Genomic DNA, 25,683 nt, shown 5'->3' with positions numbered 1-25,683 from the left:
TGTAAAAAAAGGTGTCAGTTTTGTTGCCAGATAAAAGGGTAAAAAAACAATTATCATATTTTGCTACTGGCAAAGGAGGTTCCAATGGTATCTTACAGATAATTGCGACAATTGTATCAGGTGGCCTTAAACCAAACCCACAAATCTCCAATCCGTTTACAAATGACACTGTGAAGTAAATGCATTGTCAATCCATACGGTTTACAGGGAAATTGAGAGAAAAAAACTAAATGTCTATTTGTTTGTGTTTCCCCCTTGTGATGGCACTTTGTAGGATGAACGTTGAGATTTATAAGGGCACTGGGTGACCAATAAGTTCTGAATTGGTTCTATAAGGTAGGCACTGATACGGGGTTGACAGGTATGCATATAAAAATGACACTAGTGATGCAGCTCAATGGAAACATTGTATATTCCATGGAAGCAAATGTAACGGTGATCAATTGTGCAAAGGGTTCATTAACCATTAAGGGTAAAACAGTTAGAGCTTATGGTGACCGAGAGAAATTGATACGTTTTTGATATAGCGCCCGATATGCTGGGCATCTTGGAGCACTTTACATCATTATAATCTCAAACGTTTCAAAGGGCATCCCCAGTGACAGCTGTCCCTGTGGGTGCAAAGTGACTCGGCAACTAGCCTACAAACGGACATTAGTCCAACAATAGGGTGCTATTACTGGTAGGAACCTCCTGGTTACACCAACCCACAGGGGATTATTGTGTCCGTCCGTCGTGCAGGGAGGGGCTGGGTGGGGAGGGTGGGGCTGGGTGGGGAGGGGAGGGTGGGGCTGGGTGGGGCGTGGGAGGGGTGGGGCGGGGCTGGTCACCCCGTGGTGCCCTTATAAAACTCAACGTTTAACCTAATCACGCCGGCTTGTGCCTGCCCTCACAGTCGGCCATATTTGCGGAATACACCACGCCACCGTTGACCCTGGCCATTGACCGAGCAACCCAACGTTCCTACCAGCTCCCTCCGCAGGAATGTGCTATAGTCTTGTACCGTGCTGCTAAACCGACTGTGCAGCACAAGACAACATCATAAGGACACTAGTCATGGAATAAATATTGAATCTTGAATACACAAAAGTATGAAATGGGTGTCCCATTACAAATACCGCAATATTACGAACATTACAAAGCTTCATGAAAATATTTAATGTCAACACAATTAAGTAAAAATCTCATTTTTTGCCATGAAATGATAATTGCAGTACAGCAATTAATCTCCATTGTGATGCACTCATGGCAATGACATGCATTCTAAGGTAACAGTGGGAACAAAACATTGGCTAGCTCGGCGTGTAAACTATATTCATCGCAGAAGAGATGCTTACATTGATCAAGTGGGCTGTCACAGGTTGGAGCTCTGCTGCTGATCGAAGTCATAACTGGATTGCACCCCCCAAACATCCTGAATGTGAATTGTGTATGCACATTGGACGAATTAAACATTTGTATATAAAATATCACTAAGATCACACGAAAGCTACACGCCACCCACTTTATAAACCAGCCATCTCAGTCTCATACTATAAGTGCCTCAGTCACAGTGAAATGTTATCGCTATTGAGGCTCGGTAGTAGTTAGAAGAGATATAGAAACCCAACAGCTCTGCTCTCCACTACTTCATATCCAGTGACTTACAAAACTAATGCACTCTTCATGCATAACATAACACTTAAAACTTCTGCACCACTGTAATCCTGACACGAGCTCAATGCTACAAAACATGGTTTATATATAAATATAGCTCAAAACAATTCACTGTTCTCGCTAACATTGATAAATAAAGGGGATTATTTTTTTAAAAATGGGTCTTACATTACCAGGACAGAATCCAATTACCTTCAAGTCTGCCACATTGGTGCTTGAACATATTTACACATGCATCAGGTGAAAATGTGTCATCTATGTTATTACTGTACTCCTAGCATTTCAATACTCTGTGACCAGATGTATAAAAATTGACATGAAAATCAAAATAACTCAAAATTATCTTGGTTTCTATGTGAAATTAAGTGTCATCATACTTCAGTGCCCATTTCAGTATTACTATACAGTTTTAGTCAATAGTTTTGCAACTATTGACTGCGGGAAACCATAAACAAGTCATCATAACAGCCAAATGCCTATCCTTCAACTCAAAGAGGGGTGGGGGCACAGCCATGTGCAGTGGCTAGCACACTGTGCTATCAACCCAGTGATCTCGTTCGATTTCCAGATACGGCAAACGTAAATGGTGAACGATATCTGAAGCAGTCCTGGATCCCATCGTTCCCCACTACCCTCACCAACCCTTATTGATGAGCAGTGAAATATGGTCAAAGAACCCGCATAACTGATACAGCATGAGGGAGGCCAACAAGCAGGGCTGACAGGTGTAATGTATCTATCTTGGACTAAGATATTCACTTGTCATAATCCAGGATGCTGTCTTCATATGTCTGGAGCACCTCTTCCGTGATACTGTCGGCTCCCTGACGTGACTTGCGAGCCACTTTCCCGCGCGTCTTGGTGGCCGAGAATGTCAGGGAGGCCTTGTCAAATTCTAGCGGGATTGAGCCCAGGTCGCCATCAAAGCGATTCTTGGCCAACTGTAGGTACTTCTTGCCATGTGTTGCACTCAGCCGGCGGTCCTGCAGTATCAGCACATTGTCCGCCTCTTGGCTGGCCTGCATGGACAAAATCAATTAAATAGTAACCCTGGCTCGATGCACAGCCAAGCAATAATTTCATCTAATTAATAGTTTTATAATGCAGCTTGCTGATGCACACATAGCCGGTGGTGTGCATTGATCACATAGGATTTTCATCCACACCTTTGCCGTGCCGAAGATGGAGGCTGTCTGCAGCTCCCTGTCGAAATCCTCCTTGCGGGGGTGAATCACCAGGGTCACGTGGCACATGTTCACTGTGGCGAACTTGCGGAATGCCCCCACTACAAAGTCCTGCATAGTGAACCTGGGAAGATGCCGTGCCATCAATTTCACATCCTATGTATTTATCTATAGAATATGTATAAGAGAACACACATTGTGCTGTTTTGACCTATTATTTTTAGTGTTTTTTATATGTAGAATATATATCTAAAGCCTAATCTAGACTTCTCCAAAATGATAAAGTGGTTGCCTCAAATAGGTTCTGAAGTTGTCATGATCAACATATTTCATTATAATCAATGCAATAATTTGTTGTACATTCACTTTATGTTTTACGTCATTAAACACGTTGAATATTAAACATCTTACAGCAGAACTCAATTACAACTCTCTAACACCCCTGTTAACCCACCCCCATGCTGTATATTGTGATGCCAATTATCACTGAAACCACTGGTAATTTAATCCCAATGTGCAATATAATGGATTTAATGTTGTCCTATATTAACACACAAGAGCAGGTGGTCTCACCTGTCCATGCTGGGGTTCTGTAGACCCATCATGAACTGAAGGTTATCTATGACCACGTGGGAGATGTCATACATGTACACGGCATGCTGCATTGTGTCCAGCACAGTCCTGTAATGAGATTAAGCAATTATTTTGTGCACTGTAATTCAAGCAAGCTATATTAGTGGTTTGACAAAGGGTTGTACATCATGATCAGATGATTAACACAGCATATTGGAGCACCTCTGTGCATTAAGAACTCATGAAAATAACTGTTTACATGGTACTTTTTAGACCCATTATCCCCCACTAAATTTGCCTGTTTCTTTTCTTTTTTTAGATAAATTGCCAATATTCACATAGGAACACACAACATTTTAAGTGGGCAAGCATTCTAAACCTTTGACCCATAAAAAGGGAATTTTCTGATATACATTTTTTATATATATACATATAATTTGGCAGCTGGACTTCAAAATAGCATTAGTTTCACATTATATAAAGACTTATATACCAAAGCATCTGACTGAGCATTTAAACATAAAGCAGAGATCACTCTCGAAGGTGGCATGCAGCTCACAAGCACCACCTGCGCTAGCGCTCACTCACTTGATGTTCTGCTGGCCATGGAAGGTCATGAAGAAGAGTGGCAGGTCCTCAAAACGGTCGGCCCATTCGTCATAGCTGTCGATGTTTGACTCCAGACGTTGGCGGGCATACTGTGTGAGCATGACGCGTGCCAGCCTCACGTTTCCAATCTCAAAGCTGCCCCACAGCGTACTGACGCCTTGCGAAGCCAGGTCAAGGGCATACTCACTGATGAACGTTGTCTTGCCGCTACCAGTTGGGCCTACCACACATGAAATAATTGCAGGTTAGGAAAAGTATGGCTGTGCCAGATCATAATCAGCATCACCAGCCATGATCTACCCCACAACTGGATGAAGGCCTGTTGCCATTGCTCACGGCTTTGCGATGCAACAACCCATCAGCCCTTAATGATGAGCTGATTGAATTGCTCCATCTCCTAATATTCCGTCCTATGCCTGCCACTCCATCATTATTCTCGACCACCAGCTATCATTCCTGCCAGCAACGAGTCCTGCACTAGCCCATTTCCCTTTTCTTTACAGTAATGTCTCTTAACTTGTGCATATTTTCTAATACATATGTTACTCTGTCTCGCAGTGGAATTCCGAGCATGCAGGTGTCCATGCTTCTTTGGGAACTTTTCAGCTTTTGTTCCATTTTATGTCAATGTTCGTGTTATCGATCCTGATGTCAAGGCAAGTAATATTAACTAGATACATCGATTTATTCTGCTGTGGCTTTTCAATAAAAAACAAAAATCATCACTGAACAGATAACAGCTACTGTCCACAACAATGGGTATGTGTTATGTGAAATTCCAAATGTGCCTTAAGCTCTCACCTAATGTACTAATATAACTACAATGTTCTTGTGTGGGATATCGAAAGTGAATTTATATTATGCCAGTACATTCAATCATGATGAAATCAGGACAACTCCCAATCCTCACATTACAACACCACCAGCCGCCGCCGCCCCCCACCCCTTCTCGTCATATTGACTGCAACTCTAACCGGTGAAGATGGTCAGTTCGCCCTTGCGATGTCCCTTTAACAGCTTGTTAAGCGCAGGAAACCGCTGCCACTTGACACCGGCGACCTGCTCGGAATTGGCGAGCTCCCCACGCACGTCTTCCCGCAGCTGCCTGAAGAGCGTGATGGCTTTGTGGGCGGCCGGCAGAGAGGAGCGCAGAGCCTGCTGCAGGGCGCTGACCGTCCCGCCGCGGGGTGTGGTGCTGCCCGTCAGCGAGAGGGCCTCCAGCGGCCGAGGCCGTGGACCCTCTCCCAGCCGCACCAGAGAGCAGCGGCGTAGGCCCAGCTTCCGTGCGAAGCCCTTGGACGTTTCCCACGCATTCAGGTCGCTGCCCAGCCACAGGATCACCTTGCCAGTGAGGACATTTTGATAATGGCACAGTTTTTTTTTATTATCGTGCTGCACGGTAAGAAAAAGTTGAGACTTTTACGTTGATTATGTACGTATGTATGTTGAACTTCTTTCACACCGTATGTAGCCAACCGTGCTAATCGGAGATTAAAAACGCTTGCCAAAAGTTTTGTCATCATGTTCCAAAAAAAACAACCGAAACAGTTAAACTGAATACTCACATTTTTAAAGCAATTATAGCCGATCAAGAAGGAGCACATTAAGTGCATCCAACTTTTTAATCCTTATAAGTACACCTCTTTTACATTGCTAAAGATAACATGTTTTTAAATGTTTTAGAGGTTCCACATTTATATTATAATAAGATAATCTTGTTCCTGCATGTATAAATTGAAGCGTTGCCTGTATCAATCGTAATGCTTAAAATGGCTCTGGATATCTAATTGGCCTGAAAATGTAATGTTTTGCAAATATTTGTACTCATTATTGTGTTACATTAGCCTGGCCCTGAGTTTTTCATTTGTCCACCTAAAGTAAAAACTAATTTTCAGCCCATACATTTTAATTTGGTTAAACTTTAGCAGATTCAAACTGATGTCGTAATCAACTGGTGGAACTATCTGTTGGGGACCAAGTTAAGCCTAATATTCACTGTCAAGTAGTGATGTTAATCAAATCAACTACACGGTTGAATTCACATAAATTTGAAGTGTTATGTAAAAGTAAAAATGATTTGTCCTAAGGTGACAAAGTGGCTCAAATATCAAACCGCTGAGCTGGCACTGCTGAGATTCTGGGTAAAAAATTGTGTCCTCAAATATAGTCAGGTGATTACGGCCTCAACCCGATCATCAACGAATGCACAAGAAAACATCGAATAAAATTTGGTTCTTTACTTAATTTGGCAAAGTTACAGCTCTGAATAGTACATTTCGGTTTTGACAGTCACGTGACTATATTACTCGTTTATGCACATTGAAAGCGAGTCCTCCGATTGCGTGGACTAGAAGTTACTTTATGGGATCTCAGAGGTAGCTCTGTGATATCTGCTTCCATGGGCCACTCTTTCACATGAAGGGTTGCACTGCTCTGCGAGAGATCTAAATGGATACTTTGTCTCATGACACGACACCTCAAAAGAACAATTGGAGAACATTTGGGGGAAATGACAGCAAAATCCCTACACATGAAAAGGAGTGCAAGGTTGGTGATGCAATTGGACAGTGGTTTGGCAAGACATTACTACGCACCTTGCGAAACTGCTCGAGGTAAGGCAACAGTGTGGGCGAAAGGCAGCTCATGCCGCGAGGTAGCGAGAGAGCCTGGCAGCTCGTAGCCTGACTCACAGCCAGGCAGTCCAGCTCATTTGACGTCAGCACCACCTCCGAGTCCTGTGCGCCAAGCCCACCCAGAAGAGAAATACAGACTTGGGAGCTCTTCATTTAGAGATGAACAGAATATCATCAATTTATATAGCCAAATGGTGCAATGGACATTTTTGCCTATGATAAATGCAGCTAATCTAGAGACTGGGTGGGGTTTAAGAATTTCTGTCAGATTAATACATTACCACTCATTACTGAACAGTCTGTTGCGAGTGGATAGGCTAAAATGATTCACGCAATTTTGGTTAAAAAAACACCTTTCTGATTTAAATTGTTTCCAATCTGATTGTAAAATGTAACTTTAAAAGCACAGAAAGAAATTAGTTGTACCTAAAATTAAATTCCAAAAATGTACAAAACTACTTTTAACACTCATCCAAATCACCCTCAAGTTAAACCGATACAAAATGTAATGTTATTCTAAGGTAAAAAAATATACATTCAGGTCTCACTCTCATACAACCGACACTACACTCAACATGGCTAAAGCACACAAAGCCCCACACCTTAGGCATAATGAGGTGCAGGCCAAAGAGGTTGCAGTAGCGTGCACCACGTGGTAGCGTACTCTCCCTGTAAGTCACGCTTTGTCCGTCAAACGCAGCCGTCAGCAGCTTCAGCCCTTTGAGGCTGCTCTGTGGTCCGAGCCACGGAAACACGAGGCTTTTGGTAGGCGGGTGCCACTTGACGGAGAAGCGCTTTAGCGTTGCGTCCGTGAGGCGCTCAATGCCATACAGCCTCTTCGCCGTGAGCTTCTGCTCCTCCTCCAGCTCGTGCAGGAAGATGGATCGTCGCCAGATCCTGTCTATTTCCTCCCGCGTGAAGCGCGCGTCATCCTCCTCGACGCCTTCAGCTGCCGCTCCGAGCCCCAACAGAAGCACATTCGGCTTCACAAACACGCGGCCTTCCTTCCGCATGGCCTCCAGACAAACCTAGTGAGTTGAGATCGCAAAATTGACGATATTGTAAATAATGTTTACAGGCCATTAGCTCTAAGTATGTTGAACTTCTTTCGCACCGTGCATAGCCAACCATGCTATTTGGAGGTGCTAATTAAGCACTACCCTGTTTTAATGTCAAAGTGCTAAAGGTGTCTATATGGATTAATTATTATATAGTATTGCATAATTATAATAAAAAACATATACCTAAATCTGATTTAAACTGCATACAAAACTTAATTCACCAATGATAGATGAAGCTCAAGCATACATGAAGTACATTGAATTACAACAAAATTACGAATCGACAAGAGCTACTTGTGAAATCATGAAAGTAAAAAAAATACAATTAGCATTAAAACATTAACTATTTTAAATGAATATAACAAAATATAATCCTCTACTCGAAAAAAAAATCACTCCAATGTATTCAACTCCAGAATGTACCATTACCATACATTCATGTATCCATCATCCACAGGGTTACCTGTAGGTCTTCCCACGTGCCCTCGGCGAGCGTGTGCTTGCAAAAGAACTGCCCGGTCGTCTTGTTGATGTAGAGGCCAGCGTTCTCCTTCCCACCCGGTGACCCTGGCAGCCGCTCTACGAAGGGGCTAAGCATCAACAGGCAGGTGTGGCCGTCATGGAATTCGATGCCACTGGCGCGCAGGTACTGTCTAATCTCCGTTGCGGTTACGGGCGGCTTCCATTCCTCGTCCCCGCCCTTGAGGTACTTTTGGAAGCCGGGAATCGTGATGCAGCGAATGCCGGTCACGGCTTGTAGTCCGTCGAAGCAACGCGGCTTCGAGAGGGAATGCAGCAGACGTCTACGTGAAGGTGCAGATTGGCATGCAACTGTAGCCGGCACACGACCACCGTGCCAAGGCCCAGTGGTGCCATGCACCGATTTCCCACTCAATGGGGCGCATGGATTAAGGCATACTCTGTTGAGATGAGTGCCACGCCGTGGCTGTAGGGTGACATTTACCCATTTGTAGCACGAACACCTTCCAATTGTTGCGAGCATGGTCACTCGGTGCAGATGACCTGCAAGATACACGGTGTCACTGAACGTTAGAAGTTTATAACCAATGTTGCACACAAGATCTTGCAAAAAAAGAATCTGTATACTGAACTTAAACATTACTGGCTTTTTAGATTCATTACAATGTTTAAGTTGAAGCCAACGGGCAAATTCACTTACACAACATTTTGATACCTAAACACCAAACTGCACTTGCAAAAAGTCCACAAATAAGCCATGGACTGGCATCAACACTGCCTGCTGACTGCATACCTTGTTTTATTTTCCTCGCATTACGTATTGAGTGTGCGCTCATGACGGGCCTTTAATATTATATCAACTCGTGAAGTGTAATTTAATGCAGTGGCCCCAATGATAACTTAAAACTGCACGAGCCAGAGATGGCAACATCTACATGTGATGAAATTTACTAATGACCATGGTGTAACAATGCTCAGCTTTTACACTATGAGATCTCTTTTACCAGTGGCAAAATATGATAGTAGGTTTTTACCCTTTTAACTGGTACAAAACTGACACCTTTATTCAAGGCATCATGTTTGCAATGACCACAACACAAGTAGTCAAAAAAGCAAACAAAAAGAAGCAACTCTGATAAGGATGATAATATGCACTGTCCTTGAAGTTGATTGGCCCACACCCGAGACGGCTTTCTTTAGAGCCTAGTCCCCATTGGTGTAGGGCCAGATGACACCAGAAGGCGTACAACTCAAACACAGTGCAATATCAGAGTATTGAGAGCTCGGGGTAAGCATTTACACTATGAGATCTCTTTTACCAGTGGCAAAATATGATAGTAGGTTTTTACCCTTTTAACTGGTACAAAACTGACACCTTTATTCAAGGCATCATGTTTGCAATGACCACAACACAAGTAGTCAAAAAAGCAAACAAAAAGAAGCAACTCTGATAAGGATGATAATATGCACTGTCCTTGAAGTTGATTGGCCCACACCCGAGACGGCTTTCTTTAGAGCCTAGTCCCCATTGGTGTAGGGCCAGATGACACCAGAAGGCGTACAACTCAAACACAGTGCAATATCAGAGTATTGAGAGCTCGGGGTAAGCATTTACACTATGAGATCTCTTTTACCAGTGGCAAAATATGATAGTAGGTTTTTACCCTTTTAACTGGTACAAAACTGACACCTTTATTCAAGGCATCATGTTTGCAATGACCACAACACAAGTAGTCAAAAAAGCAAACAAAAAGAAGCAACTCTGATAAGGATGATAATATGCACTGTCCTTGAAGTTGATTGGCCCACACCCGAGACGGCTTTCTTTAGAGCCTAGTCCCCATTGGTGTAGGGCCAGATGACACCAGAAGGCGTACAACTCAAACACAGTGCAATATCAGAGTATTGAGAGCTCGGGGTAAGCATTTACACTATGAGATCTCTTTTACCAGTGGCAAAATATGATAGTAGGTTTTTACCCTTTTAACTGGTACAAAACTGACACCTTTATTCAAGGCATCATGTTTGCAATGACCACAACACAAGTAGTCAAAAAAGCAAACAAAAAGAAGCAACTCTGATAAGGATGATAATATGCACTGTCCTTGAAGTTGATTGGCCCACACCCGAGACGGCTTTCTTTAGAGCCTAGTCCCCATTGGTGTAGGGCCAGATGACACCAGAAGGCGTACAACTCAAACACAGTGCAATATCAGAGTATTGAGAGCTCGGGGTAAGCATTTACACTATGAGATCTCTTTTACCAGTGGCAAAATATGATAGTAGGTTTTTACCCTTTTAACTGGTACAAAACTGACACCTTTATTCAAGGCATCATGTTTGCAATGACCACAACACAAGTAGTCAAAAAAGCAAACAAAAAGAAGCAACTCTGATAAGGATGATAATATGCACTGTCCTTGAAGTTGATTGGCCCACACCCGAGACGGCTTTCTTTAGAGCCTAGTCCCCATTGGTGTAGGGCCAGATGACACCAGAAGGCGTACAACTCAAACACAGTGCAATATCAGAGTATTGAGAGCTCGGGGTAAGCATTTACACTATGAGATCTCTTTTACCAGTGGCAAAATATGATAGTAGGTTTTTACCCTTTTAACTGGTACAAAACTGACACCTTTATTCAAGGCATCATGTTTGCAATGACCACAACACAAGTAGTCAAAAAAGCAAACAAAAAGAAGCAACTCTGATAAGGATGATAATATGCACTGTCCTTGAAGTTGATTGGCCCACACCCGAGACGGCTTTCTTTAGAGCCTAGTCCCCATTGGTGTAGGGCCAGATGACACCAGAAGGCGTACAACTCAAACACAGTGCAATATCAGAGTATTGAGAGCTCGGGGTAAGCATTTACACTATGAGATCTCTTTTACCAGTGGCAAAATATGATAGTAGGTTTTTACCCTTTTAACTGGTACAAAACTGACACCTTTATTCAAGGCATCATGTTTGCAATGACCACAACACAAGTAGTCAAAAAAGCAAACAAAAAGAAGCAACTCTGATAAGGATGATAATATGCACTGTCCTTGAAGTTGATTGGCCCACACCCGAGACGGCTTTCTTTAGAGCCTAGTCCCCATTGGTGTAGGGCCAGATGACACCAGAAGGCGTACAACTCAAACACAGTGCAATATCAGAGTATTGAGAGCTCGGGGTAAGCATTTACACTATGAGATCTCTTTTACCAGTGGCAAAATATGATAGTAGGTTTTTACCCTTTTAACTGGTACAAAACTGACACCTTTATTCAAGGCATCATGTTTGCAATGACCACAACACAAGTAGTCAAAAAAGCAAACAAAAAGAAGCAACTCTGATAAGGATGATAATATGCACTGTCCTTGAAGTTGATTGGCCCACACCCGAGACGGCTTTCTTTAGAGCCTAGTCCCCATTGGTGTAGGGCCAGATGACACCAGAAGGCGTACAACTCAAACACAGTGCAATATCAGAGTATTGAGAGCTCGGGGTAAGCATTTACACTATGAGATCTCTTTTACCAGTGGCAAAATATGATAGTAGGTTTTTACCCTTTTAACTGGTACAAAACTGACACCTTTATTCAAGGCATCATGTTTGCAATGACCACAACACAAGTAGTCAAAAAAGCAAACAAAAAGAAGCAACTCTGATAAGGATGATAATATGCACTGTCCTTGAAGTTGATTGGCCCACACCCGAGACGGCTTTCTTTAGAGCCTAGTCCCCATTGGTGTAGGGCCAGATGACACCAGAAGGCGTACAACTCAAACACAGTGCAATATCAGAGTATTGAGAGCTCGGGGTAAGCATTTACACTATGAGATCTCTTTTACCAGTGGCAAAATATGATAGTAGGTTTTTACCCTTTTAACTGGTACAAAACTGACACCTTTATTCAAGGCATCATGTTTGCAATGACCACAACACAAGTAGTCAAAAAAGCAAACAAAAAGAAGCAACTCTGATAAGGATGATAATATGCACTGTCCTTGAAGTTGATTGGCCCACACCCGAGACGGCTTTCTTTAGAGCCTAGTCCCCATTGGTGTAGGGCCAGATGACACCAGAAGGCGTACAACTCAAACACAGTGCAATATCAGAGTATTGAGAGCTCGGGGTAAGCATTTACACTATGAGATCTCTTTTACCAGTGGCAAAATATGATAGTAGGTTTTTACCCTTTTAACTGGTACAAAACTGACACCTTTATTCAAGGCATCATGTTTGCAATGACCACAACACAAGTAGTCAAAAAAGCAAACAAAAAGAAGCAACTCTGATAAGGATGATAATATGCACTGTCCTTGAAGTTGATTGGCCCACACCCGAGACGGCTTTCTTTAGAGCCTAGTCCCCATTGGTGTAGGGCCAGATGACACCAGAAGGCGTACAACTCAAACACAGTGCAATATCAGAGTATTGAGAGCTCGGGGTAAGCATTTACACTATGAGATCTCTTTTACCAGTGGCAAAATATGATAGTAGGTTTTTACCCTTTTAACTGGTACAAAACTGACACCTTTATTCAAGGCATCATGTTTGCAATGACCACAACACAAGTAGTCAAAAAAGCAAACAAAAAGAAGCAACTCTGATAAGGATGATAATATGCACTGTCCTTGAAGTTGATTGGCCCACACCCGAGACGGCTTTCTTTAGAGCCTAGTCCCCATTGGTGTAGGGCCAGATGACACCAGAAGGCGTACAACTCAAACACAGTGCAATATCAGAGTATTGAGAGCTCGGGGTAAGCATTTACACTATGAGATCTCTTTTACCAGTGGCAAAATATGATAGTAGGTTTTTACCCTTTTAACTGGTACAAAACTGACACCTTTATTCAAGGCATCATGTTTGCAATGACCACAACACAAGTAGTCAAAAAAGCAAACAAAAAGAAGCAACTCTGATAAGGATGATAATATGCACTGTCCTTGAAGTTGATTGGCCCACACCCGAGACGGCTTTCTTTAGAGCCTAGTCCCCATTGGTGTAGGGCCAGATGACACCAGAAGGCGTACAACTCAAACACAGTGCAATATCAGAGTATTGAGAGCTCGGGGTAAGCATTTACACTATGAGATCTCTTTTACCAGTGGCAAAATATGATAGTAGGTTTTTACCCTTTTAACTGGTACAAAACTGACACCTTTATTCAAGGCATCATGTTTGCAATGACCACAACACAAGTAGTCAAAAAAGCAAACAAAAAGAAGCAACTCTGATAAGGATGATAATATGCACTGTCCTTGAAGTTGATTGGCCCACACCCGAGACGGCTTTCTTTAGAGCCTAGTCCCCATTGGTGTAGGGCCAGATGACACCAGAAGGCGTACAACTCAAACACAGTGCAATATCAGAGTATTGAGAGCTCGGGGTAAGCATTTACACTATGAGATCTCTTTTACCAGTGGCAAAATATGATAGTAGGTTTTTACCCTTTTAACTGGTACAAAACTGACACCTTTATTCAAGGCATCATGTTTGCAATGACCACAACACAAGTAGTCAAAAAAGCAAACAAAAAGAAGCAACTCTGATAAGGATGATAATATGCACTGTCCTTGAAGTTGATTGGCCCACACCCGAGACGGCTTTCTTTAGAGCCTAGTCCCCATTGGTGTAGGGCCAGATGACACCAGAAGGCGTACAACTCAAACACAGTGCAATATCAGAGTATTGAGAGCTCGGGGTAAGCATTTACACTATGAGATCTCTTTTACCAGTGGCAAAATATGATAGTAGGTTTTTACCCTTTTAACTGGTACAAAACTGACACCTTTATTCAAGGCATCATGTTTGCAATGACCACAACACAAGTAGTCAAAAAAGCAAACAAAAAGAAGCAACTCTGATAAGGATGATAATATGCACTGTCCTTGAAGTTGATTGGCCCACACCCGAGACGGCTTTCTTTAGAGCCTAGTCCCCATTGGTGTAGGGCCAGATGACACCAGAAGGCGTACAACTCAAACACAGTGCAATATCAGAGTATTGAGAGCTCGGGGTAAGCATTTACACTATGAGATCTCTTTTACCAGTGGCAAAATATGATAGTAGGTTTTTACCCTTTTAACTGGTACAAAACTGACACCTTTATTCAAGGCATCATGTTTGCAATGACCACAACACAAGTAGTCAAAAAAGCAAACAAAAAGAAGCAACTCTGATAAGGATGATAATATGCACTGTCCTTGAAGTTGATTGGCCCACACCCGAGACGGCTTTCTTTAGAGCCTAGTCCCCATTGGTGTAGGGCCAGATGACACCAGAAGGCGTACAACTCAAACACAGTGCAATATCAGAGTATTGAGAGCTCGGGGTAAGCATTTACACTATGAGATCTCTTTTACCAGTGGCAAAATATGATAGTAGGTTTTTACCCTTTTAACTGGTACAAAACTGACACCTTTATTCAAGGCATCATGTTTGCAATGACCACAACACAAGTAGTCAAAAAAGCAAACAAAAAGAAGCAACTCTGATAAGGATGATAATATGCACTGTCCTTGAAGTTGATTGGCCCACACCCGAGACGGCTTTCTTTAGAGCCTAGTCCCCATTGGTGTAGGGCCAGATGACACCAGAAGGCGTACAACTCAAACACAGTGCAATATCAGAGTATTGAGAGCTCGGGGTAAGCATTTACACTATGAGATCTCTTTTACCAGTGGCAAAATATGATAGTAGGTTTTTACCCTTTTAACTGGTACAAAACTGACACCTTTATTCAAGGCATCATGTTTGCAATGACCACAACACAAGTAGTCAAAAAAGCAAACAAAAAGAAGCAACTCTGATAAGGATGATAATATGCACTGTCCTTGAAGTTGATTGGCCCACACCCGAGACGGCTTTCTTTAGAGCCTAGTCCCCATTGGTGTAGGGCCAGATGACACCAGAAGGCGTACAACTCAAACACAGTGCAATATCAGAGTATTGAGAGCTCGGGGTAAGCATTTACACTATGAGATCTCTTTTACCAGTGGCAAAATATGATAGTAGGTTTTTACCCTTTTAACTGGTACAAAACTGACACCTTTATTCAAGGCATCATGTTTGCAATGACCACAACACAAGTAGTCAAAAAAGCAAACAAAAAGAAGCAACTCTGATAAGGATGATAATATGCACTGTCCTTGAAGTTGATTGGCCCACACCCGAGACGGCTTTCTTTAGAGCCTAGTCCCCATTGGTGTAGGGCCAGATGACACCAGAAGGCGTACAACTCAAACACAGTGCAATATCAGAGTATTGAGAGCTCGGGGTAAGCATTTACACTATGAGATCTCTTTTACCAGTGGCAAAATATGATAGTAGGTTTTTACCCTTTTAACTGGTACAAAACTGACACCTTTATTCAAGGCATCATGTTTGCAATGACCACAACACAAGTAGTCAAAAAAGCAAACAAAAAGAAGCAACTCTGATAAGGATGATAATATGCACTGTCCTTGAAGTTGATTGGCCCACACCCGAGACGGCTTTCTTTAGAGCCTAGTCCCCATTGGTGTAGGGCCAGATGACACCAGAAGGCGTACAACTCAAACACAGTGCAATATCAGAGTATTGAGAGCTCGGGGTAAGCATTTACACTATGAGATCTCTTTTACCAGTGGCAAAATATGATAGTAGGTTTTTACCCTTTTAACTGGTACAAAACTGACACCTTTATTCAAGGCATCATGTTTGCAATGACCACAACACAAGTAGTCAAAAAAGCAAACAAAAAGAAGCAACTCTGATAAGGATGATAATATGCACTGTCCTTGAAGTTGATTGGCCCACACCCGAGACGGCTTTCTTTAGAGCCTAGTCCCCATTGGTGTAGGGCCAGATGACACCAGAAGGCGTACAACTCAAACACAGTGCAATATCAGAGTATTGAGAGCTCGGGGTAAGCATTTACACTATGAGATCTCTTTTACCAGTGGCAAAATATGATAGTAGGTTTTTACCCTTTTAACTGGTACAAAACTGACACCTTTATTCAAGGCATCATGTTTGCAATGACCACAACACAAGTAGTCAAAAAAGCAAACAAAAAGAAGCAACTCTGATAAGGATGATAATATGCACTGTCCTTGAAGTTGATTGGCCCACACCCGAGACGGCTTTCTTTAGAGCCTAGTCCCCATTGGTGTAGGGCCAGATGACACCAGAAGGCGTACAACTCTCAATACTCTGATATTGCACTGTGTTTGAGTTGTACGCCTTCTGGTGTCATCTGGCCCTACACCAATGGGGACTAGGCTCTAAAGAAAGCCGTCTCGGGTGTGGGCCAATCAACTTCAAGGACAGTGCATATTATCATCCTTATCAGAGTTGCTTCTTTTTGTTTGCTTTTTTGACTACTTGTGTTGTGGTCATTGCAAACATGATGCCTTGAATAAAGGTGTCAGTTTTGTACCAGTTAAAAGGGTAAAAACCTACTATCATATTTTGCCACTGGTAAAAGAGATCTCATAGTGTAAATGCTTACCCCGAGCTCTCAATACTCTGATATTGCACTGTGTTTGAGTTGTACGCCTTCTGGTGTCATCTGGCCCTACACCAATGGGGACTAGGCTCTAAAGAAAGCCGTCTCGGGTGTGGGCCAATCAACTTCAAGGACAGTGCATATTATCATCCTTATCAGAGTTGCTTCTTTTTGTTTGCTTTTTTGACTACTTGTGTTGTGGTCATTGCAAACATGATGCCTTGAATAAAGGTGTCAGTTTTGTACCAGTTAAAAGGGTAAAAACCTACTATCATATTTTGCCACTGGTAAAAGAGATCTCATAGTGTAAATGCTTACCCCGAGCTCTCAATACTCTGATATTGCACTGTGTTTGAGTTGTACGCCTTCTGGTGTCATCTGGCCCTACACCAATGGGGACTAGGCTCTAAAGAAAGCCGTCTCGGGTGTGGGCCAATCAACTTCAAGGACAGTGCATATTATCATCCTTATCAGAGTTGCTTCTTTTTGTTTGCTTTTTTGACTACTTGTGTTGTGGTCATTGCAAACATGATGCCTTGAATAAAGGTGTCAGTTTTGTACCAGTTAAAAGGGTAAAAACCTACTATCATATTTTGCCACTGGTAAAAGAGATCTCATAGTGTAAATGCTTACCCCGAGCTCTCAATACTCTGATATTGCACTGTGTTTGAGTTGTACGCCTTCTGGTGTCATCTGGCCCTACACCAATGGGGACTAGGCTCTAAAGAAAGCCGTCTCGGGTGTGGGCCAATCAACTTCAAGGACAGTGCATATTATCATCCTTATCAGAGTTGCTTCTTTTTGTTTGCTTTTTTGACTACTTGTGTTGTGGTCATTGCAAACATGATGCCTTGAATAAAGGTGTCAGTTTTGTACCAGTTAAAAGGGTAAAAACCTACTATCATATTTTGCCACTGGTAAAAGAGATCTCATAGTGTAAATGCTTACCCCGAGCTCTCAATACTCTGATATTGCACTGTGTTTGAGTTGTACGCCTTCTGGTGTCATCTGGCCCTACACCAATGGGGACTAGGCTCTAAAGAAAGCCGTCTCGGGTGTGGGCCAATCAACTTCAAGGACAGTGCATATTATCATCCTTATCAGAGTTGCTTCTTTTTGTTTGCTTTTTTGACTACTTGTGTTGTGGTCATTGCAAACATGATGCCTTGAATAAAGGTGTCAGTTTTGTACCAGTTAAAAGGGTAAAAACCTACTATCATATTTTGCCACTGGTAAAAGAGATCTCATAGTGTAAATGCTTACCCCGAGCTCTCAATACTCTGATATTGCACTGTGTTTGAGTTGTACGCCTTCTGGTGTCATCTGGCCCTACACCAATGGGGACTAGGCTCTAAAGAAAGCCGTCTCGGGTGTGGGCCAATCAACTTCAAGGACAGTGCATATTATCATCCTTATCAGAGTTGCTTCTTTTTGTTTGCTTTTTTGACTACTTGTGTTGTGGTCATTGCAAACATGATGCCTTGAATAAAGGTGTCAGTTTTGTACCAGTTAAAAGGGTAAAAACCTACTATCATATTTTGCCACTGGTAAAAGAGATCTCATAGTGTAAATGCTTACCCCGAGCTCTCAATACTCTGATATTGCACTGTGTTTGAGTTGTACGCCTTCTGGTGTCATCTGGCCCTACACCAATGGGGACTAGGCTCTAAAGAAAGCCGTCTCGGGTGTGGGCCAATCAACTTCAAGGACAGTGCATATTATCATCCTTATCAGAGTTGCTTCTTTTTGTTTGCTTTTTTGACTACTTGTGTTGTGGTCATTGCAAACATGATGCCTTGAATAAAGGTGTCAGTTTTGTACCAGTTAAAAGGGTAAAAACCTACTATCATATTTTGCCACTGGTAAAAGAGATCTCATAGTGTAAATGCTTACCCCGAGCTCTCAATACTCTGATATTGCACTGTGTTTGAGTTGTACGCCTTCTGGTGTCATCTGGCCCTACACCAATGGGGACTAGGCTCTAAAGAAAGCCGTCTCGGGTGTGGGCCAATCAACTTCAAGGACAGTGCATATTATCATCCTTATCAGAGTTGCTTCTTTTTGTTTGCTTTTTTGACTACTTGTGTTGTGGTCATTGCAAACATGATGCCTTGAATAAAGGTGTCAGTTTTGTACCAGTTAAAAGGGTAAAAACCTACTATCATATTTTGCCACTGGTAAAAGAGATCTCATAGTGTAAATGCTTACCCCGAGCTCTCAATACTCTGATATTGCACTGTGTTTGAGTTGTACGCCTTCTGGTGTCATCTGGCCCTACACCAATGGGGACTAGGCTCTAAAGAAAGCCGTCTCGGGTGTGGGCCAATCAACTTCAAGGACAGTGCATATTATCATCCTTATCAGAGTTGCTTCTTTTTGTTTGCTTTTTTGACTACTTGTGTTGTGGTCATTGCAAACATGATGCCTTGAATAAAGGTGTCAGTTTTGTACCAGTTAAAAGGGTAAAAACCTACTATCATATTTTGCCACTGGTAAAAGAGATCTCATAGTGTAAATGCTTACCCCGAGCTCTCAATACTCTGATATTGCACTGTGTTTGAGTTGTACGCCTTCTGGTGTCATCTGGCCCTACACCAATGGGGACTAGGCTCTAAAGAAAGCCGTCTCGGGTGTGGGCCAATCAACTTCAAGGACAGTGCATATTATCATCCTTATCAGAGTTGCTTCTTTTTGTTTGCTTTTTTGACTACTTGTGTTGTGGTCATTGCAAACATGATGCCTTGAATAAAGGTGTCAGTTTTGTACCAGTTAAAAGGGTAAAAACCTACTATCATATTTTGCCACTGGTAAAAGAGATCTCATAGTGTAAATGCTTACCCCGAGCTCTCAATACTCTGATATTGCACTGTGTTTGAGTTGTACGCCTTCTGGTGTCATCTGGCCCTACACCAATGGGGACTAGGCTCTAAAGAAAGCCGTCTCGGGTGTGGGCCAATCAACTTCAAGGACAGTGCATATTATCATCCTTATCAGAGTTGCTTCTTTTTGTTTGCTTTTTTGACTACTTGTGTTGTGGTCATTGCAAACATGATGCCTTGAATAAAGGTGTCAGTTTTGTACCAGTTAAAAGGGTAAAAACCTACTATCATATTTTGCCACTGGTAAAAGAGATCTCATAGTGTAAATGCTTACCCCGAGCTCTCAATACTCTGATATTGCACTGTGTTTGAGTTGTACGCCTTCTGGTGTCATCTGGCCCTACACCAATGGGGACTAGGCTCTAAAGAAAGCCGTCTCGGGTGTGGGCCAATCAACTTCAAGGACAGTGCATATTATCATCCTTATCAGAGTTGCTTCTTTTTGTTTGCTTTTTTGACTACTTGTGTTGTGGTCATTGCAAACATGATGCCTTGAATAAAGGTGTCAGTTTTGTACCAGTTAAAAGGGTAAAAACCTACTATCATATTTTGCCACTGGTAAAAGAGATCTCATAGTGTAAATGCTTACCCCGAGCTCTCAATACTCTGATATTGCACTGTGTTTGAGTTGTACGCCTTCTGGTGTCATCTGGCCCTACACCAATGGGGACTAGGCTCTAAAGAAAGCCGTCTCGGGTGTGGGCCAATCAACTTCAAGGACAGTGCATATTATCATCCTTATCAGAGTTGCTTCTTTTTGTTTGCTTTTTTGACTACTTGTGTTGTGGTCATTGCAAACATGATGCCTTGAATAAAGGTGTCAGTTTTGTACCAGTTAAAAGGGTAAAAACCTACTATCATATTTTGCCACTGGTAAAAGAGATCTCATAGTGTAAATGCTTACCCCGAGCTCTCAATACTCTGATATTGCACTGTGTTTGAGTTGTACGCCTTCTGGTGTCATCTGGCCCTACACCAATGGGGACTAGGCTCTAAAGAAAGCCGTCTCGGGTGTGGGCCAATCAACTTCAAGGACAGTGCATATTATCATCCTTATCAGAGTTGCTTCTTTTTGTTTGCTTTTTTGACTACTTGTGTTGTGGTCATTGCAAACATGATGCCTTGAATAAAGGTGTCAGTTTTGTACCAGTTAAAAGGGTAAAAACCTACTATCATATTTTGCCACTGGTAAAAGAGATCTCATAGTGTAAATGCTTACCCCGAGCTCTCAATACTCTGATATTGCACTGTGTTTGAGTTGTACGCCTTCTGGTGTCATCTGGCCCTACACCAATGGGGACTAGGCTCTAAAGAAAGCCGTCTCGGGTGTGGGCCAATCAACTTCAAGGACAGTGCATATTATCATCCTTATCAGAGTTGCTTCTTTTTGTTTGCTTTTTTGACTACTTGTGTTGTGGTCATTGCAAACATGATGCCTTGAATAAAGGTGTCAGTTTTGTACCAGTTAAAAGGGTAAAAACCTACTATAATGCTCAGCTTTATTTCGTTAAAACTCGTATTTGTCTCGACGTTTAAAAAGAGCATATGCATACCTGTCAACCCCTTATCAGTGTCTACCTTATTACAGGCCAATTCAGACCTTATTGGTCACCACGTGCCCTTATAAATCTCGGAGAAACACATTTTTTTTACTCAAATTCCCTGTACAAGAATACGGGTAAACCGAATGGGTTGATAGGTATGCATATGCTTCAGTGTAATATTTGTAAACGGATTGGCGATTGAGTTAGGTTTAAGGCCACCTGGTGGAAAGTGATGATACAGTAGTTGCAATTATCTGTAAGCCCTTAAATGATAAAAACAAATCTAATCTGCGCCTCTCTCGATACTGTGACCGCCCATCTATCACCAGCGGCCAATGTTTTGTAATCCGAAGTGGGTGTGGAGAACCTCTAGGTATACTCGGCCTACAATCCTTAAAACGAATCCCAGCTGGTGCTCGGTCATTGATCAGCAATGCGTATACAACCAGGACCTGCCTTCATGAGGCAACCCACACAACAACAAAAATAGATCTGTACATATTGCAGAACCTACAAGCGCCGCTCAATTTTGGTTACGTCTTGATGTTGGTGTCGAACGACACAATCCAATTCCCCGACGCAGCGGCGCCCACAAGACCAGGAGACCAACTCACCCAGAATGTGCCCAAATCTCGTCAGATCTCACAAGCTAAGCAGGGAGTTTGTTCTGAGACGACGCGGCGCTTGCGTGGGGCCAACCTGCGACTTTAGGCTGCCGCGAAGCTGCAAGGTTGTGGCAGCAGCGTTACAGTAATGTGTACCGATTTAACACGGAGGCTTTCGCGACCAATATCATCCATAATAGAGGTTTTTTTGGGTAAGGGTCGCGTAAATGTGTCGTTAAACCCGCCACCATCCGACACAGCCAATTAATAAGGTTTGTCACGTAAAGAGAGCATGCCAATTCGTTACGAGTAGAGCACCACCGGTGTGTTGGAGAGTAAATCCACAACACTGTGTAGCGACGACACAGTCGGCACAGTGCAGTGCACCCCACCGTGTACCGACTACGCTCCCACGTGAATAGTCCGCTTCAACCGGGAGGTGATGTAGCTCACACAATCCCTCACACGAACCTGCACCGACCGGGGGTTGATGTAGCTCACACAAACCCACACCAACCCGCACCAACCGGGGGGTTGATGTAGCCATCACAAACCCTCATGAACCCGCACCGACCGGGGGTTGATGTAGCTCACACAAACCCTCATGAACCCGCACCGACCGGGGGTTGATGTAGCTCACACAAACCCTCACGAACCCGCACCAACCGGGGGTTGATGTAGCGCTCACACAAACCCTCATGAACCCGCACCGACCGGGGGTTGATGTAGCTCACACACCCGCACCAACCAGGGGGTGATGTAGCTCACACAAACACTCACGAACCCGCACCAACCGGGGGTTGATGTAGCTCACACAAACCCTCACGAACCCGCACCAACCGGGGGTTGATGTAGCTCACACAAACCCTCATGAACCCGCACCGACCGGGGGTTGATGTAGCTCACACACCCGCACCAACCAGGGGGTGATGTAGCTCACACAAACACTCACGAACCCGCACCAACCGGGGGGTGATGTAGCTCACACAAACCCTCACGAACCTGCACCGCGTAGTGGTGGCGTGGGACGTGCGATGCGGGCGGCGAGGGCACTAATCCAGCAGTGGATTGAACCCGAGGGGATCTTGCCCGTGGGACGAGCGCAAGGCAGGGCTCGCCAACAGCAGCAGCAGCCCTCCGAGTTCGCGTGGCAGAACCACGTAGAGCAAAAGCGCCCGCCGACTCCGCTTCGGTAACCGCCGGTAGTAATTATCAGTGCGAAGGGCGCAATAATCGTGAAAGGTTTCAGCGTTGTTGCAATGATAATTGTAGATAACGGGAAGGAGAGACGGGGGCGAGGGGGGGGGGACGAACCGCTTTGAAATTCGCACGAGGGCCGCGTGGTGGTGGTGGCGGTGGGGGTCGTCACCTTGCGAATCCCGCGCTGTGATTGGCTGCTGCGGCGTCACGTGCGTTACGGAAGCTGCCGAGGCGGAGTTGTTTATTTATTTATTTACCGCGGCGTCAACAAACCACGTGAAAGTCGATTTTTTTAATCGCGCGGATAGTTAGATCGGCGAGGTAGCACACGCCTCAACGTCAAAACGCCGGTGAATGAACTTGAAGCGAATCGTCGTGGAGCCGGAGAGTAAAGTGGCCACGCGATTATGGGAAACACGCACGCAGTTTTGTTCAGTAAATAAAATGCGTAAACAAGAAATGCAACGCGATCCATAATAGAGGTGCTTTTTTGGGGGGTTAGGTCGCGTAAATAAATGATGTGTTGTTAAAACCGCCACCACCCGACACAGCCAATTTGTAAGGTTTACAATCTCAGATTGTAAATGTTGTGGATTTGCTCTCCAACACACCGGTGTGCTGTACTAGTAACGAATTGGCATGTTCTCTTTACGTGACAACCCTTACTGATTAGCTGTGTCGGGTGGTGGCGGGTTTAACGACACATTTATATTATTTGGTTCTTTCGGTAAAGCTACTTGACTTTACCGAAAGAACCAAAGAGTATGGATCCCTGCAGTCACGAAAACTTCAAATCTAGTCACATTTATATTACCGCAATCTAACCACATTTTTTTTTATTATGGATTGCTAAAGCCTGCGTGTTAAAATGAAAATTATGTTTGCAAGTTGTAAGAATACGGACGCTTACAAAGCTGTCAAACCAATGGGAAATGCAAATTGTGTTACGACGAATTGTGACAGCAAGTGACTTAATTTCGATTTAAAGCTTTCGTGACTGCAGGGATTCATATTCTTGGTTCTTTCGGTAAAGTCACGTAGAAGGGAAATAATAAAGTAATGAAAGTAAAAATAAAGCAATAACATTATTATTTTATTATTTCCCTTCTACGTGACTTTACCGAAAGAACCAAGAATACAGTAGAGCAAGTGGCTCGTTATGGTATTGGCATGAATGTTCTCCAAATTTGTGTTGTTTGTACAGTTCTACAATATGCGACCAGCAGAGGGAACCCACTCCTTATGAGTCGATATGGACGCGTATGATGCTTTACGAATAGGTATGTTTTAAATATTGTTTTAGATTGAATACAAAATAATTGCTTACCAAGAGCGTGTTAACTGAGCGAGAAAATCACAGTACATAACTGTACTATTTACAGTAGAGACATATTTTAGGCATTACGGTATGATCACTTATTTCAATGTTTACTTTTATACTTAGAGATTTTGAAAATACAGTTGTGCAATTTATTATTTCACGTTTAAACGAAATAAAAAAAAACGAATGAAAGCCGGCTGTGTTACGTCTGGCAGTTTTGCCAAAACAAACATACGTCTGTAATTTCGTCTGGAAATCCATGCTTGTTATTCGTCTTGATAAAAAACAACCTTTTGTTTTCATCAATAAACTGCACACCTGTTTTTAGTTAAGGCATACCTCCGTTTTGAAGATATTTGGGTGCACGTTAGCTGCCACATTTCACTGAAATTGTGGCTACTGCTTCTGTAATGGAGAGCACACTGGACTCTCCACCGGTTCAATCTCCTGGCGCAGCAGTTGAACCAAGAGGGCAAGTTTCTAAAGGTCACCCGTCTGTCCACCTCAGTATACATGGGTGACACCAGAGCCTGTCAATGAGCAGGTCTGGTGGGGTGAGGTTAAGTGTGGGTACTCCGATGTCTTCCATGATAGTCTGACCCGGCGTGGAAGAGTAGGCCAAACATCTTGTAGGGCTCCCAGTAGGGTGAACAAGACATTTTTGGTCTGCACCGTTACCACCAGTACGGTACTGGTTTTTTTTTAAAATCAAACTCCGATTAACAAAACACGCACGCACATTTAGACTATCACGGATCCAGCTACGTCTTGCACTTAATGTGTGAAGACGCTGTTCTTTGGTGTTGTTGGCTGTTGTGAAAGGGTGGTTCAGTCCTCGTATTTCGGGTTTATTTTGAATTTGTTTTCATTTTCAGATGGACTCAGCAGCCACGCACTGTTTACAAAACAAGCGTGCGCGTGTCGTTCAGGGTATGCAAATCTCACCGAATATATTCGCTGGTCGACTGCTGGATAGAGTAAGCACGTGGCGAATAGCTCGAACCGTAGCAAAGATGTATACTGAATGTGGTGTTCCGGATGCGGAAATAATTGTGGTCGGCAACCCTCCTGAACAACTTAAACCCCGCACGTGTTACCGAACGCCATGAGCTGCACTCTTGCAAAATCCGTGTATTTGCTTGTGGTGCAAATTGCACTCCATCCTTGATACGTATAAAGCAAATAATGTTAATTCCTTCCTTCCACAACTATGACAAACAAGCTATTGCGTTGGCAGTGGAACATAACCCCCCCCCTTTAATTTCTCACCTAACTCGTTTAATAAGCACTGCCTTACAACGAACATTGTACGGTCGGAGTAACCGGCCGACGTTTTGGGGAATGGTCCTTTTTACAGATTATTGAATCCGTACAGCAGATGACGATCACCGTTTGTAACTTTTTTAATAATTGAAAGGTCACTGAAGTTGTGATCTTTTAAAGCGCAGTGATT

At 43.2% G+C, this 25,683-nt stretch overlaps 1 protein-coding gene across 1 annotated transcript; it reads right to left on the bottom strand.

Moving 5' to 3' along the window:
• Nucleotides 1–1,134: 1,134 nt before the first annotated feature.
• TWNK (twinkle mtDNA helicase) lies at nt 1,135–23,078 on the bottom strand. Its single transcript, XM_078599484.1, has 9 exons — nt 22,712–23,078; nt 8,180–8,739; nt 7,258–7,683; nt 6,617–6,757; nt 4,997–5,363; nt 4,002–4,242; nt 3,414–3,521; nt 2,823–2,964; nt 1,135–2,675 (listed from the first exon to the last, which is right to left on the bottom strand). The coding sequence occupies exons 2-9, from the start codon at nt 8,717–8,719 to the stop codon at nt 2,412–2,414; spliced, it is 2,229 nt and encodes a 742-aa protein (XP_078455610.1). The 5' UTR covers nt 8,720–8,739; nt 22,712–23,078; the 3' UTR covers nt 1,135–2,411.
• Between the last annotated feature and the right edge of the window lie 2,605 nt (nt 23,079–25,683).

The sequence above is a fragment of the Lampetra planeri genome, chromosome 12 (assembly GCF_965212315.1).
Source record: "Lampetra planeri chromosome 12, kcLamPlan1.2.h2, whole genome shotgun sequence".
Classification (NCBI taxonomy): Eukaryota; Metazoa; Chordata; class Hyperoartia; order Petromyzontiformes; family Petromyzontidae; genus Lampetra; species Lampetra planeri.
Note: the sequence above shows the minus strand (reverse complement) of the source record. Positions and strands in the feature narration are given on the sequence as shown.